This window comes from Panthera uncia, chromosome F1, assembly GCF_023721935.1.
Source record: "Panthera uncia isolate 11264 chromosome F1, Puncia_PCG_1.0, whole genome shotgun sequence".
NCBI classification, from domain to species: Eukaryota; Metazoa; Chordata; class Mammalia; order Carnivora; family Felidae; genus Panthera; species Panthera uncia.
In genome coordinates, this window is record NC_064813.1 from 43,339,970 (window position 1) to 43,354,366 (window position 14,397).

General features: G+C 39.2%; 2 protein-coding genes across 2 annotated transcripts in view; one reads left to right on the top strand and one right to left on the bottom strand.

Annotated features, from left to right (window-relative positions):
* CFH (complement factor H) overlaps positions 1 to 14,397 on the bottom strand; it is a 227,870-nt gene that overhangs the window by 21,054 nt on the left and 192,419 nt on the right. Inside the window, exons 24-30 of the mRNA XM_049635060.1 lie at positions 12,460 to 12,642; positions 10,447 to 10,620; positions 5,183 to 5,359; positions 3,786 to 3,968; positions 3,496 to 3,678; positions 894 to 1,225; positions 363 to 513 (exon numbers count right to left, since the gene is read on the bottom strand). Coding sequence (XP_049491017.1) covers positions 363 to 513; positions 894 to 1,225; positions 3,496 to 3,678; positions 3,786 to 3,968; positions 5,183 to 5,359; positions 10,447 to 10,620; positions 12,460 to 12,642 — 1,383 coding nt within the window. The remainder of the gene's footprint in view (positions 1 to 362; positions 514 to 893; positions 1,226 to 3,495; positions 3,679 to 3,785; positions 3,969 to 5,182; positions 5,360 to 10,446; positions 10,621 to 12,459; positions 12,643 to 14,397) is intronic.
* Positions 5,357 to 7,223, top strand: FAM220A (family with sequence similarity 220 member A). Its single transcript, XM_049634535.1, is given in 5 exon segments — positions 5,357 to 6,375; positions 6,377 to 6,583; positions 6,585 to 6,636; positions 6,639 to 6,913; positions 6,916 to 7,223. Coding segments are annotated over 5 exon segments (966 nt in total). The 5' UTR covers positions 5,357 to 6,036; the 3' UTR covers positions 7,009 to 7,223.

Sequence of the window (14,397 nt, forward strand, 5' to 3'; positions counted from 1 at the left end):
ATCTCACTGACCCAGAGCCTCTCCCTGAGGAGTAAGGGGTTTGTTTCCCACATTAACAACCCAAACCCTGGAATCTGCAGCAGGAAGATGAGCCCCCAAGATGTCTGGCTTTGAAAACCAACAGAGCTCATATCCCGGATATCTGAAGGGCTATCGAGACTGAGATCCTTTTCTTAAAGAGCTTGCACCCAGACTCACTACCCCAGGCGACCAATGTGAAAGAACAGTTTGAGAAATACCTAGACATCTGAGAAGGGGATTCATTTGCTCGCCTTAAAGCATCTGCTTGAGGGGGGGCATCTGTTGGGACTCTTTCCGGGACGGAGGTGCCAGCAGGTGCCATGTCTGCACTTTCCCTCTACCTTGATGGCACCAGTGGGTGCACTCCAGCCCGGGGCTCTCCTGTGGCTTCATCAAAGCCGGCGAGCGGGCCCCAGCCCTGCATTCTGCTGCCTCGCTAAAGCTGGCCAGCATGCTCAGCCCACAGAGGGCACACTCCTTGATCCCCAGGCTCTAGTGGCCAGAGGGGCTTGCATTTCTGGGGCCTGCAACACACTACAACAATCCGAGAGATAACTCTTCGTGGGCCACTACCTCCAGGGCACCACAAAGCAGCCTGAAACACAGCCCAGACTTTCTGGGGAAAAAGCCTAATTATCTGTCTTAGACCGGTAGCCTGAGGGGTGGACTTGAGATTTGCCGCACATCTGGGGGCCACCGAGGTGCTCTCAGGGAACGTAGACCAGGGGATGCCATCTTTGTGCTCTCCTCAGCCTCAAAGAAAACCAAATCACTATTTCTTAAAGATACCTGACCGGGTGTTAATCTGAGGCCATCAAGTTTCTGGGTGGGTTGTTTTATAGGGGACTGAAGCACTGATGCACTTAATATCTAGAAATGATGTTGTGGTTAGTTTCTAAGTTCCCTTCCGGCTTCAAAGTTATTTGTAATAATAAATAGTTAAACATGTTTAAAAGATGCCCAAATACTGCTTTGGCAAGTTCGGAAGAAATAGAATAAGATTTTGAAAGTACTATAAACAAGATCTTACCTGTGCAGTTTAGATCAGGATCCCATCTTCCATTTATGCACGTTGAGTGTTTCTGTTTTAATTTTCCTCTACATTTGTAAGTTATGTTCTCATTATGATCAAATTCGGTCTTGTATAATGGATTCGCCTCACGTATAGTTAAGCTGTATTTACACTTCTGAAGTTCATCTGTTGCTAGAAAATGAAAATATTGCCTTGAAAAGACTACTTATAAGAATCAAAGCAGTTAATGCAGAACAATAGTTTAGACTCAATAGTATATCGAAATTAGAATGTATGCCCATAAGTCCCACCAACCAAGTCATTCCTGATCATATTGCATGTGATGGGCTATTTTTTATGTCTGAACATAAGTCCCGTGTCCAGGCTTTGAAATTTCAGAGAAAATGTCTGCCATAAATACAGCCTGCACTTTGGGGATTAGAAAAGCATTAAGAGGCTCACTTTTTTGGATGATTTACACACTGAACAGTCATCACCTGGTTAAATTTGGTCTCTTATTTATCTGTGGAAATAGAATATATGAAGCTGATAGTTTAAATATCGTGTTTCAAAAAAATGAATATATTTTTTCACTTATGGTAATTTAATAAGCACATCTAAAATGTATTACGTAAAATGTGAACACTTAAGCAGATCTTTTGCATGATCACTAAAATGGGACAAATACTTGGACTAAGAAATTGGGTGCTTCAAGTCACAACCTGCTTACTGTATATACTCTTCCAATCTTTGAAAAACTATTTTGTACATCAGGTCAACCTATAATTCAATAATATTGTAAGAGTCAATTTTGTTGACTCTAATACGAGTATAACAACTTTTTATACAACTACATACTTCAAAAATTCAATGCAGCCCAGAGTACTCTGTCAAGTTGATAAAATATCAATTGATGAAGGTCTTTGGATTTTTTAATAAGTACCCAAAGAAGTAATGATTTTGTAATACAATAAAAAATAAAACAAAGGGGACTAATTCAAAACACACTAGAGGCTGAAAATAAATTCTGTTTTTAGGGCTTATCTTCAGTGTTGAGGAAGAGAAAACAAGGTTTTCTTCAGGTGATAGTAACTCATCTATAGTCAAAAGGAGTGGTAGTGGGTGTTGTCATGGTCCTGTGATTGACTGGTTTCTGAAAGAAGTTCCTTGATTCTTACGAGAAAATAAACATTTTGAGAAGAGTGAAAAGCTAGACTAGCTAGAGGTACAAAATCAACACTGAGAGGAGAAAATTGGAGTAAGGTCTATGATAGTTAAAAGTGGATTATGGTAAACTTGAATATAGGTCGAAGATTAACCCTGGAAAGGCAAACTCTGAGATCTAAAAAGACTAATAAATGAAATAGATGTTTTAGTATAAGAGTGAAAAGTTGAGAGTTTTCATGCCTGTTACAACCTTGGGTTTTCCCCCATATAAAATGAGGGGAAATCGTTTGTGGAGATAGAAGAGGACAAAGATGAAATTTGGTCTTGAAGGACTGGCAATACTTCTCATGGGAATGTGTCTAGCAAAAATGTAAGGATTAAAAAGCAACAAAACCTAATGGTTCATTCAACAAACTCCTATTTCATGTCTGCTGTATGTTCACCAGTCCTTTGTATATTGGGAATACATCGTGAACAAAACAGGTGTCAATCTCTGCTCTCATGGAACATGAGCCTAAGCCCTACCTTCTCCTTGGAACAATTAATGCCTAGACATCTGGTGAATAAGTAAGATTGGACATCCAGGACTCTCTTTGAATGTAGGACCCAAGAAAACTGTAGGAAAGAACTCATTCCAAGGGAAAAAGGAAAAGGGCCCCCAATATTTTCCCAGCTAGTCATCAAAGACTTGGTCATCCAAAGATCAGGATGATGCACGTACATCAACCAGAGTGAAGTCCAACAATCAGGTTTGTTTCCTGGCCCCACCCTGACTGCCTCCTTTGACTGCCTTATACTGCGAACCCAGAGGGTCCGCAGCTCACCCACCCTTTGGCACATTAAATTCTTGCTGCCGCATTTGAAACAGACTGGGAAATCCTTAGAAGCTTTGAGAGAGGCAAGATTCCTATAGGGATGTAGCAAGTGGGCACTTTCTTGACTTTGTCTGTTTTCCAGGGCCTGAAAATAAGAGTGCCGCGTAAAATGAAAATGGGATTTATGCAAATATGCTTCTATATTCCTGGCGATTAATACTCAGATTTAAATCATATGAATAACTGTAAGTAAAATTTAGCTTCACACTTAAAAAGCATGTTAATTTCAGGGATAGAAAGGGTGATCAGACTCTCTTGCTAGTTTATATTTTTCCTTTGTAGACGATAAGCAATCATTATAATTTAAGACCTGACATTGTCAAGCAAATATCTAAATTTCAAAACTATGTTTGCAGATACAGTTTGTACAATAAAAATATTACATTTCATTGACCGTCTATTTGAGAAGTGTCTTCTCACCAATGCACTGAGGAAGTTGGGTCCACGATCCACTTATACATGTAATTGATTTCTGTCCAATCATTGTGAATCCTTCTCTGCAATTGAACTCCACTGAATCTCCATGGTGATAGGGAGGGTTAGAAGTCTGAACAGCGTAGCCATAATTAAGTTCTGGTATATCTCCACATGTAGTCTCCACCTCTGTGAAAATTTCAGAAAAATATGTTTACTTCTAAAATATAATTTATGTGTTTCTATAAATATAAAAGGTTGGTTTATTTTAAATATGAATATATTTTATACATTACCAATACAAATAGGCAAGTCTGTCCACCGTCCATCAACACACTGAATTTTATTAAAACCCTTCATCAGAAATCTAGGATTGCACACATATTCCACCAAATCGTTGTGTTCGTAGTTTTCTTTCTGTGTTTCTTTAACTTTCCCGTTAAGGAGTTGAGGAGGTGGATAACACTCTTTTGTTTGCTCTACAGGAGAAATAATGTGTAAATAATGATCAAATTACCTATTTCACAACTTAAAAAACAATAAAATGGAGAGTTTTTTCTTTAATTTATATTATTTATAATGAACTTTATTATAGCCTTCTTAAGTAATGAAAAAGAAATAGTGCTTAAACTAGAAACATATTTCCCAGTTCTTCTTTCAAAATTTCTACTTTAGAGAGACAGAGAGCACAAGTGGGGGAGATGGGCAGAGAGAGAGAGAGAGAGAGAGAGAGAGAGAGAATCTTCAGGAGACTCTATGCTCAGCGTGGAGCCCAACATGGGGCTCGATTCCATGACCCAGGGATCATGACCTGAGATGAAGTGCAGAGTGAAATGCTCAACAATTGAGCCACCGTGGCACCCTAACCCAGTGCTATTACTTACACTGAAGTAGTATATTGGAAGTGTACCGAAACCCAGAAAACATGTTTAAAAATCTAGATATTCTAAAGATGTATGCAAACCAATGCCTCAATATGGTTGTGTAAATTATCTCAATATTCATATTCCACAGCAGTTATCAAAACTGTTTGAAAAAATGCCAGTGTTTGAGGCAAGCATTTTTTTATTAAATCTTTTAATGTTTATTCATTTTTGAGAGACAGCGCATAAGCAGGGGAGAGACAGAGAGAGAGGGAGACAGAATCCGACGCAGGCTCCAGCGTTCAAGCTGTTAGCACAGAGCTAGACACGGGGCTCGAACTCACAAACAGCGAGATCATGACCTGAGTGGAAGTCTGACGCTTAACCGACTGAGCCACTCAAGTGCCCCTAGGTAAGCATTTTATCAGCATATTTTAACTTTGATTAAGCCATACATGTGGTTGAATTCCCTGAATTGAGTATAAATTGCTTGAATACTGTTTAGATGACCTAACGAAACCTGAAGTAAGGCCCATGCTATAGTTTCAATATTAATGATGGAAATGTAGGCAAGAAGAAAAGTAACAAACGTGTAAGGCATCATATATGTATCTATGGATAATGCCACTACATATATCAAGAAACAATCGAAGATTAATTTCTTAAAAAAGAAAATCTGAGATATCTATTACCCAACACATATCCCGGTTTAATGCATTAGATTACAAACACAGAGACCTGAAGCCAACAAAAATTAAGAGTGGAAACAAAAAAAGTTAATATCCAAAATCCTAATTCTTGTTTCAGCCACTGGAAGATAAAATATTCACCTTTACATGTTGGAAGATTAGGGGACCATCCAAAGTCGTAACACTGAACTGAATCTGGTCCAACTCTTTTAAGTCTTTGTCTGCAGAAGAATTTCAACACATCTCCGACTTTATATTTTTCTTTTTTGGGCTGAGTATTTAAGTTATTTTCTATTTCAGGAATCTTGCATTCTTTTTCTATAAAAAGAGTTAAAATAATTTAGTGAGAATATATAATTAATCATTGCCAAAGTATATTTTATATGTGTCGTATAAAAACGAGGTGCTGGGTACTGCTTATACAGAGGAGCAACAGAAAAATTTACGTTAGGTTTTGTATACCTTGTAAATTCATAAGGGACCCTGAGAATTATTAAGGCATCGAAGAGCAACATAGGTACCCTGAAAATGTATTTGTAGGGTCAACTTGCTTATACTGGTTCTGATTTTATAACTGACATTTATAAATATAATGTTATTGTTTTGTACTCTCAAAACATAAAAGTATTCCCTCACATTAAAAAAAAAAAACCTTGATGCTACAATTTTAAAGTTGCAGTCAAATAACAATCGGCAGTTTTGTTTAATGTAAATACAACTGGGGAATCAGAACACACACGAGGCATTTCTAACGTGTCTTAAAGAAACCAATAGTCGCGGAGGCGGTTCCCGAGTGTGACGCGTGGACTCCGCCCCCGGCCTCGCTGCCGCCTCCCTCGCTCCCTCAGCGCACGGAGCGCAGCCCAGTGTCCAGACCGGAGGCCGGGGGCGGGGCGACGCGGCGACGCGGCCCCGGGCGGCGAGCACCGGTGTATTTGGAGGCGGCTGTGTCGGGCCTGGGTGTCCGCCTCTCGCGCCCGCCGCCGCCTGCTCCTATGGGGTCTTTGCAAGGGGCTGACCCGCAGGCTGCTCATCTTCTTCGACCTGGCCTGGCGGCTGCGCGTCAACTTCCCCTCTACGTCTACATCGTGGCTTCCATGATGCTCAACGTCCGTCTGCAGGTTCATACTGAGATCCATTCTGCTGACTGGCAAAGGCGTGTCGTCAGGCTACCACACCACAGAACACGCAGCATGAGGGACAGAGTAGGGGCTCTGGGCGGCTACCTCGGGAAGGTGAAGGGGGCAGGGGAGGACTCAGACAAGCTGCTATGTGGCCTTGAAGGAGCACAGGGGGAGCGCCCGTGCCCGAACTCCTGGATGCATACGCCCTGCGGTTCAAGTAGATGGAAATTCACAAAATGAGTTATCAACGGAAGTGAAGAATGCTGAGGTCAACCTCTCGCTTCACAATGGCAACAAAGCGCTTCCATGTTTGAAAGAATCATTAAGAAGTTCAGCTTCCGCAGGGGCCTAAAGCAAGACTGTGGATCTGTCCTGTGCTCCTACAGGAGAGCATCGTGCTGGGGTCTCCTGTGGTGGTGGTGGTGGTGGCTCTGGTGAGGGGCTGGCCGGGAGGAGGGCCCAGGGCCAGCGACAGCACACAGAATGGTGCCACAAAGGAGAACCTTGGGGGTCAGGACTACCGTGCCTTCAGAAACGGCCAGAAATGGGGATTTCTGAGGAGGAAGCGCCAAATGCTCTTCTAGAAGGGCGAGGCTCTGAGTGGGAAAGGTCTGGCCTGCATCTCCTCCTGTCTACACTGCTCCATGCATGCCCCGAAGCATTCCTGAACGATGAGACAGAATGTGTTTTCCTTGGCCATTCAAAGCCCGCATTTTCAGAGCAAACAGAATCCAAGAAAACGCTTTCACAGGCACAAGTACCTCAACTGATCTGCAGATAACACTGGGGTTACTACTGGCTCTACCAGCTTTGGAAGGAGCAAATCCTGTATGCCACAGTTAAGGTACAAGCAGAACAACAAAAAGAGTGAGATTGATTTCGAAAGCTGTCTTAGAGGGGCGCCTGGGTAGCTCAGTCAGTCAGGCGGCCAACTTCGGCTCAGGTCATGATCTCGGGTTGGAGACCCTCGTTGTGCCCCGTGCTGGCAGCTCGGAGCCTGGAGCCCGCTTCAGATACTGTGTCTCCCTCTCTCTCTCCCCCTCCTCTGCTTGCTCTCTGTTTCTTTCTCAAATAATAAACATTAAAAAAATAATAATAAATAAAAATTTAAAAAAGCTGTCTTAGAATGAGTTCTTTCACACTGAGACTGGATGCCTGTTAACAGGGCAGCAGTGAAGTTCCTGCCTCAGTTGGTGTGATCAAAGGAAGTGGAAGTGAAACTCCTGGGAGGCTGGTTGATGACGGACGGGATTTTTGAGCATGCTTTAAATGGTGCTCAGAAGACATTCAGTATTGGGCTACCACTTCAAAGAGAGCATTAATACATCCTGTATCAATATCAGGTTAGAACGTGAAGATTTAACAAAATTCTTTATGGATCTTCAGCACTCATTGCCAAGGGCTACTGTCCCAGATGCCATCTCCTCAGGCCATCTGCTGGAAGTGGCCACTTGTACCAGTCAGCCTCTCCATAGTTGACAGTTAGCTGTCCCCATGTCTGCATTCTGTAGAATAATTTTGGTCTGCAGAGCAATTTGATTTCTTTCCTCACATCCCCTCTCCTTCCACTTGAAACCCAATTTAAATGGAGGCCCCACAGTGAAAGCTGAAATACTAAATGTACTTTTAGTATAATCCTTTCTCACACTGGGAGCCCTACCAGTGTCGCCTGAAATAAAAGCAAGCTTGAGACTTCTCTGCTGCAGCTCAGCTGGGGAGACATGGATTTAGCGTTTCCCTCACGGGAAGGTTCCAGTTCCTAGGAGTGGAGGTATCTCGTATACTAACATTTTTTTCTGAGGTAATGCCTCTGGTTGTTGATAACTTTGATAAAGATCACTTGAGAGCATGGAGTTTTTAAGGAGTCCCAAAGACAGACTTCACCCTTTTCGGGGCTTACTGACTGCCTGTATCCATTTGTGTGCTACAATTGCTATGCCATGTGCTGTTTTAGTGTTTTGGGAAAGTGAAAAATTAAAACTTTTTACTTAGCATAATAAACGTCTTATTTTAAGTGCATAAAAAAAGAAACTATTAAAATAGCTTAATTAGACACTGTATTATAAATTATATTAGTAAGGAAATTAAACTAAAAATAAAACAAAATAAAGAACTATGTTCAAGGCCACATAGCTAGGCATATTCTGGGAGTTCTGAACATTTACATAATATACAATTATTATTATTAAACCTATAATTTTTACTATCTATTAAATTGTTGATTATTCTGATTCAAATTAGGAATGTCTAAAATCATCCCTTCAAATTTGTCAAGTCTGTGGCATTTGTGGCATTCGTGACATTCCCGAGTATTATTTAAAAATGCATTTTTCTTATTTGGAATCCTCCTATCTTGCTAATTCATTTATAAATTAACTGGAATTTGAATATTATAATTATATTAAAAAAAAACCAATCCTTTGAAATATTAGAACCTTTGTAAATATTAAAACATTTATAGATGAGGAAGAGTGAATGAAGCTGCAAATAAGTGTGGTTATTGCCCTAAGATACATGTTTAGCCAGCTGATGGAATTGGAATTTGCTAGAACCCCACCAGGCTGACTCCACTGGACTCACTTAGACTTCCTCATCCTTCAATCATTTTCTTCTCTCCACATCTAGGAGAACATTCACTCCAAAATGTTTTCTTCTCCCAATTCTCTGGGTCCTCCTTTTCCTATCTACTCTGCCATCTATTATCCCCACGTGACACCTAAACGTTGGAATGCTTCATGGCTCAGTCTTGAGCTCTCTTCTCTTTTTATTCTGTATTCTTTTCCAATTTCATATCCTCATTTATGCGGTAACAATTCCAAATATGTATTTCTTGGCTAGACCCACATAGTCAACTCTGTAGTTTACATATCCAAATTTGATCGTCCATGGGCAGCCCAACCATAATGTGCTCAAGTCAAAAGTTGGGATGTTCCTCCCAAAGCGCTCTTCTGTCAGCACCACCTTACAAAAAGGCACTGCCATTTACATGTTTGCTTATGAAAAAAAGGCAGTGAGTCCCTTCATTATTACTCTCTTACATCCAATATTTACTAACATCACCTGTGTTTTCTACCGACAACATAGATTTTGAACGTGTTCTGCTTTACATCTCATCACCCATCATCCTATCCCAATCCCCATACTTGTTCATGCTGCATAAACTCCCGAATCTTCTCCTGCCCACCACAATCACAGCATGTGGGGAAAAAAAACAACAACAACAAAAAACTTTTCGAAAATCTAAATGATTATATTTCTTCCTTTAAGACTCCTTTGTAGCTTTTTATCAGTCATAAAACTAATCTAAATGCTGATATGCCTGGGAAATAACCTGGGTAATCTTTTCTTTGCCTCCTATCCAGGCTTAGTTCATAAAATTCTCCCACATCTTGAGTAGAATCTGCTCACCCTGATATTTCTCAAATATTGTTTTGTTATCAAAGTTTTGCACAGACTGTTCCCTTGGTGTGGAACATTCTATAGCCACTCAAATTTTCCACAGATTCAAGTCCTACTCCTAATCCTGGAAAGTACTGGATTAGCAAACATGAAAGAGATTCATAGAATAGTCCACAGAACTTGTCCAAGTCAGAAAATAAAGAGCTTCTCTCAGGGCCTGCAGAAATTAACACTCAAGGCAGAAGGTGTGAAAGCAGAAACTCAGGAGCAAAATAGCTGAGGAAATTGTCAGAAACTATAATTTGGTTTTCTTATATCACACTCTAAAAGAACCCAGTTTTAAATAATATGAAAACTTGCATTTAGAATAACAAACACAATTATTCTTTGTTTACAAACATACCACGTATATGGGCCATAGGAAACACTGTGTTATTGTCTTTGGGCTTTCAAACACCCTCTTCTCCCAGTTTACATTAAATCAGAAGAAGACACCTTGATTTTAATCATATTCCTTAAAAATGACTTCAAATAATGCAAGTTTGTTCAAAATGGAAATCTATTTTCTTTTAACATTTTTATTTGTTTTTGAGAGAGAGAGAGACAGAGTGTGAGTGGGAGGGGTGGAGAGAGAGAGTGAGACACAGAATCTGAAGCAGGCTTCAGGCTCTGAACTGTCAGCATAGAGCCCCACATGGGGCTTGAACCCGAGAACTGCGAGATCATGACCTGAGCCAAAATCTGAGGTTCAACCCACTGAGCCACCCAGGTGCCCCCAAAATGACTTTAAATAATGCAAATTTGTTCAAATTGGGATATCTTAAACACGTTTTGTTAATTTTGTTAATCCTGAAAAAAAATACCTGGAAAAATGGTACTTACCATAACATATTGGTTTATGAGACCAACCATCGTTACCACACACTATTGAACCTGCGCGCCCGTCTTGGCTTTCGTATCCATCGTGGCATTCATAGTCCAACTTGTCATTGAGTTTAAACCACGTGACATTGCTTTTGGCTTTGGCATTCTCCAATGCTGGCATGTCACAAGATTCTAATGCATAACAGAATTGAAGATTTCAATTCTAATATTATTTAATGGACGATGTAATTAAGTCTCATCCCAAGGAAGTAAAAAAAGCTTTATCAATTAGTATGTGCTAGTAAATTCAGTATTATATTAAAATAATCTAAGAATACAAGTGATAAATCATTGCCCTGAAAGTTACTCAAAATGAAAAACCATGTTTCTACATAGCAGTTTCCTTATTGCTTAAATATTCAGGAAGTTTGTCAAAGAACACTTTCCTCTGTCAATTATAATTTTGTGTTTATGCCATGCTTATAATAAAATAGGGTACTACAGATGCATCATACTTTTCTAGCAAAACAGAATATGTTTTTGTGACTTAAAACGTCAAACTCATTAGCAGTGTGGCAAGTATGCCAGAGAAAAATGGATTAGTTGAATAGGATTGGTTTTCAAAAATGCAAATAAATTTTTAAACATTCTATAAAACTCTACTTTAAAACATAATAGTTTCTAAAACTCACATGTTCATTTTCTTTCCCAAATATTTTCCTAAAGGCTGTATATTCTTTTAAACTTACCAAGATTTAATGGAGGGATAACTCTAATTTTTATAATTAGTTATAAGAAAGTAAAATGTTAAAAGTTTCAATTATTGCTAATAGGATGGTGATATTCAAATAATTTTATACTGTGTTATGTAACCAGCTACCTTAAAGCTTTAAAAAACAAAGCAAAACTGTACCAGTGAAAAGAGACAGAGAGAGAGAGAGAGAGAGAGAGAGACAGACAGAGAGAGATTCTCTTCCATAATAAGTGTTATAATGGATAGCTAATTACAATTTAGTGTAAAATGAGTTTGATATGAGAGCCACTTTTATCATTTTTTTCTGTAGCTAGTGCTCATAGTAACCAAGGAAACTGAAAAAAAAATAAGGAAATGGAAACAGTAGAAATGGATATTCAAATATCCACTTCACTTAAAGTGAATATGCTAAATATCAGTTCAAAAATATCACTGCGTAGCTTTGGAGTATAAGATAAACTGAGGAAACTGTTCATAGAAAAATCTTCATAAACATCTAGGGACAGTGAAATCTTTCAACACAGCTGAATTTGGTGCTATCTAGAAGCATTTCTGTCTCTACTAATCAGATGTTTATGATTTTCTAAGGGAGCTGTTTTAGAAGTGGACTTACCCTGGATTGTCAAACATAAATTCTACAGGTTCAATTAAAATTCTACACTATGGACCCAGATTTTCACTTACAAACATAATATTATGTCTAGCAACAAAGATTCTGACATCAAAACCTTATCACCTAAAAACAGGAAAAATAGGCACAAAGGTTGGTGTCAGCCAGAAGAAATAAATGAGTTTCCAGAATACACATAAGGCTCCCTAACCAGTTTCCAAATCACAGGATTTAAAAGAAAAAATGTTTAAATTGTATTTATTTTCAAAGGAGAGAGAGACAGAGCATGAGCAGGGGAGGGGCAGAGAGAGGGGGAGACACAGAATCTGAAGCAGGCTCCAGGCTCTGGGCTGTCAGCACACAGCCCGATGCAGGGCTCGAACTCACAAGCTGTGAGATCATGACCTGAGCCAAAGTCGGACGCCCAACTGACTGAGCCACCCAGGTGCCCCCACAGGATGTTTTAAAGTGGAAAAAAATGTAAACTGAAAGATGTCCTGGTATTACACTCTATAAGTGATTAGTCTTAACCGGCAAAAAATTAATCCTTTTTCATTTATCTTTTCAAATGGGAATCACGTCAGCCCCTCCCCCCAGAAAAGAATTAACTTAAACTTTTGTTCAATGGTCATCAGGATAATAAATATGAACATAATAAATTACTCACTAATACATGTGGGTTGAGGTGACCATCCACTTTTCAGACATGTAACCGATCCTGAAGTTTTACCATCTGGTGTTACATATCCTGGTTTACATTGATACTGTGTTTCTTTATTTAAGTAATATGTAAGTTCATATTGAGAAAAAAATCCATTTTCAATTGTTATCTCTGATTTTGAACATGTTTCTGAAAGGCAAAAAGTATAAGGAAAAGATAATCATATAAATAAACATTTTTATAAAGACTTAACACTATAAAAATGAGTCACTTATAAATAAATGAAAACCTAGAAAAATCTGAATCATCCAAATTCTTGGAATGCAAAAATTAGCTACAAAGATACTAAATCAAAATAATTCATTAAATTTTGCTTGGAATGAAGCAAGATTTAAAATACCCAGAATCCCTTCTAGGAAATTATGATGAATCTGTTTGTCCAATGGATCTGGAATCCTACAGTGTGTCAGAGGTGTACCGGCAATGGGTCCTTTCCAGGCACTTAAGCAGGATCTCTTAAGCAACCCCAGCACTTGGTTAATTAACTGGGGTATCTGAGATCAGGAGACGATCTCAGAGAATCTGCCGCCATAGCTACCACAACTCTGAGAATTTGAAATGTTTGTCACCGTATTTGGGTGCTTAAAACCACATGGATACATGGAGTTCAGTAAGTATGACAGAGATCAACACATTCATTCATGTTCTAAGACCAATATGATGATTCCTCAAATTATGTGTAACTTGGCTTGAAACAATAAAACAAGACTTCTGTCATATACAGGGCTTCACAAAGTTCAGCATTATTTATTAAATAACCCATGGATAAAGAAGAAATCAAAAGAGAAAATATGAGCTACATATTTTTTCATCATTAGTAATTTTCTTCCTTGGGGTGCGTAGTACACTGGAAATGGGACACTTGGAATATTAAATACTCAGGATTAAGGACTAATGTATATAATCTTCTTATATTTTTTATTTATTTTTTATTTTTTTTACTTTTTTTTACTGTTTTTTTTACATTTATTTATTATTTATTTTCAATATATGAAATTTATTGTCAAATTGGTTTCCATACAACACCCAGTGCTCATCTCAAAAGGTGCCCTCCTCAATACCCATCACTCACCCTCCCCTCCCTCCCACCCCCCATCAGCCCTCAGTTTGTTCTCAGTTTTTAACAGTCTCTTATGCTTTGGCTCTCTCCCACTCTAACCTCTTTTTTTTTTTTCCTTCCCCTCCCCCATGGGTTTCTGTTAAGTTTCTCAGGATCCACATAAGAGTGAAACCATATGGTATCTGTCTTTCTCTGTATGGCTTATTTCACTTAGCATCACACTCTCCAGTTCCATCCACGTTGCTACAAAGGGCTATATTTCATTCTTTTTCATGGCCACATAGTACTCCATTGTATATATAAACCACAATTTCTTTATCCAATCATCAGTTGATGGAAATTTAGGCTCTTTCCATAATTTGGCTATTGTTGAGAGTGCTGCTATAAACATTGGGGTACAAGTGCCCCTATGCATCAGTACTCCTGTATCCCTTGGGTAAATTCCTAGCAGTGCTACTGCTGGGTCATAGGGTAGGTCTATTTTTAATTTTTTGAGGAACCTCCACACTGTTTTCCAGAGTGGCTGCACCAATTTGCATTCCCACCAATAGTGCAAGAGGGTTTCCGTTTCTCCACATCCTCTCCAGCATCTATAGTCTCCTGATTTGTTCATTTTGGCCACTCTGACTGGCGTGAGGTGATATCTGAGTGTGGTTTTGATTTGTATTTCCCTGATGAGGAGCGATGTTGAGCTCTTTTCATGTGCCTGTTGGCCATCCGGATGTCTTCTTGAGAGAAGTGTCTATTCATGTTTTCTGCCCATTTCTTCACTAGGTTATTTGTTTTTCGGGTGTGGAGTTTGGTGAGCTCTTTATAGATTTTGG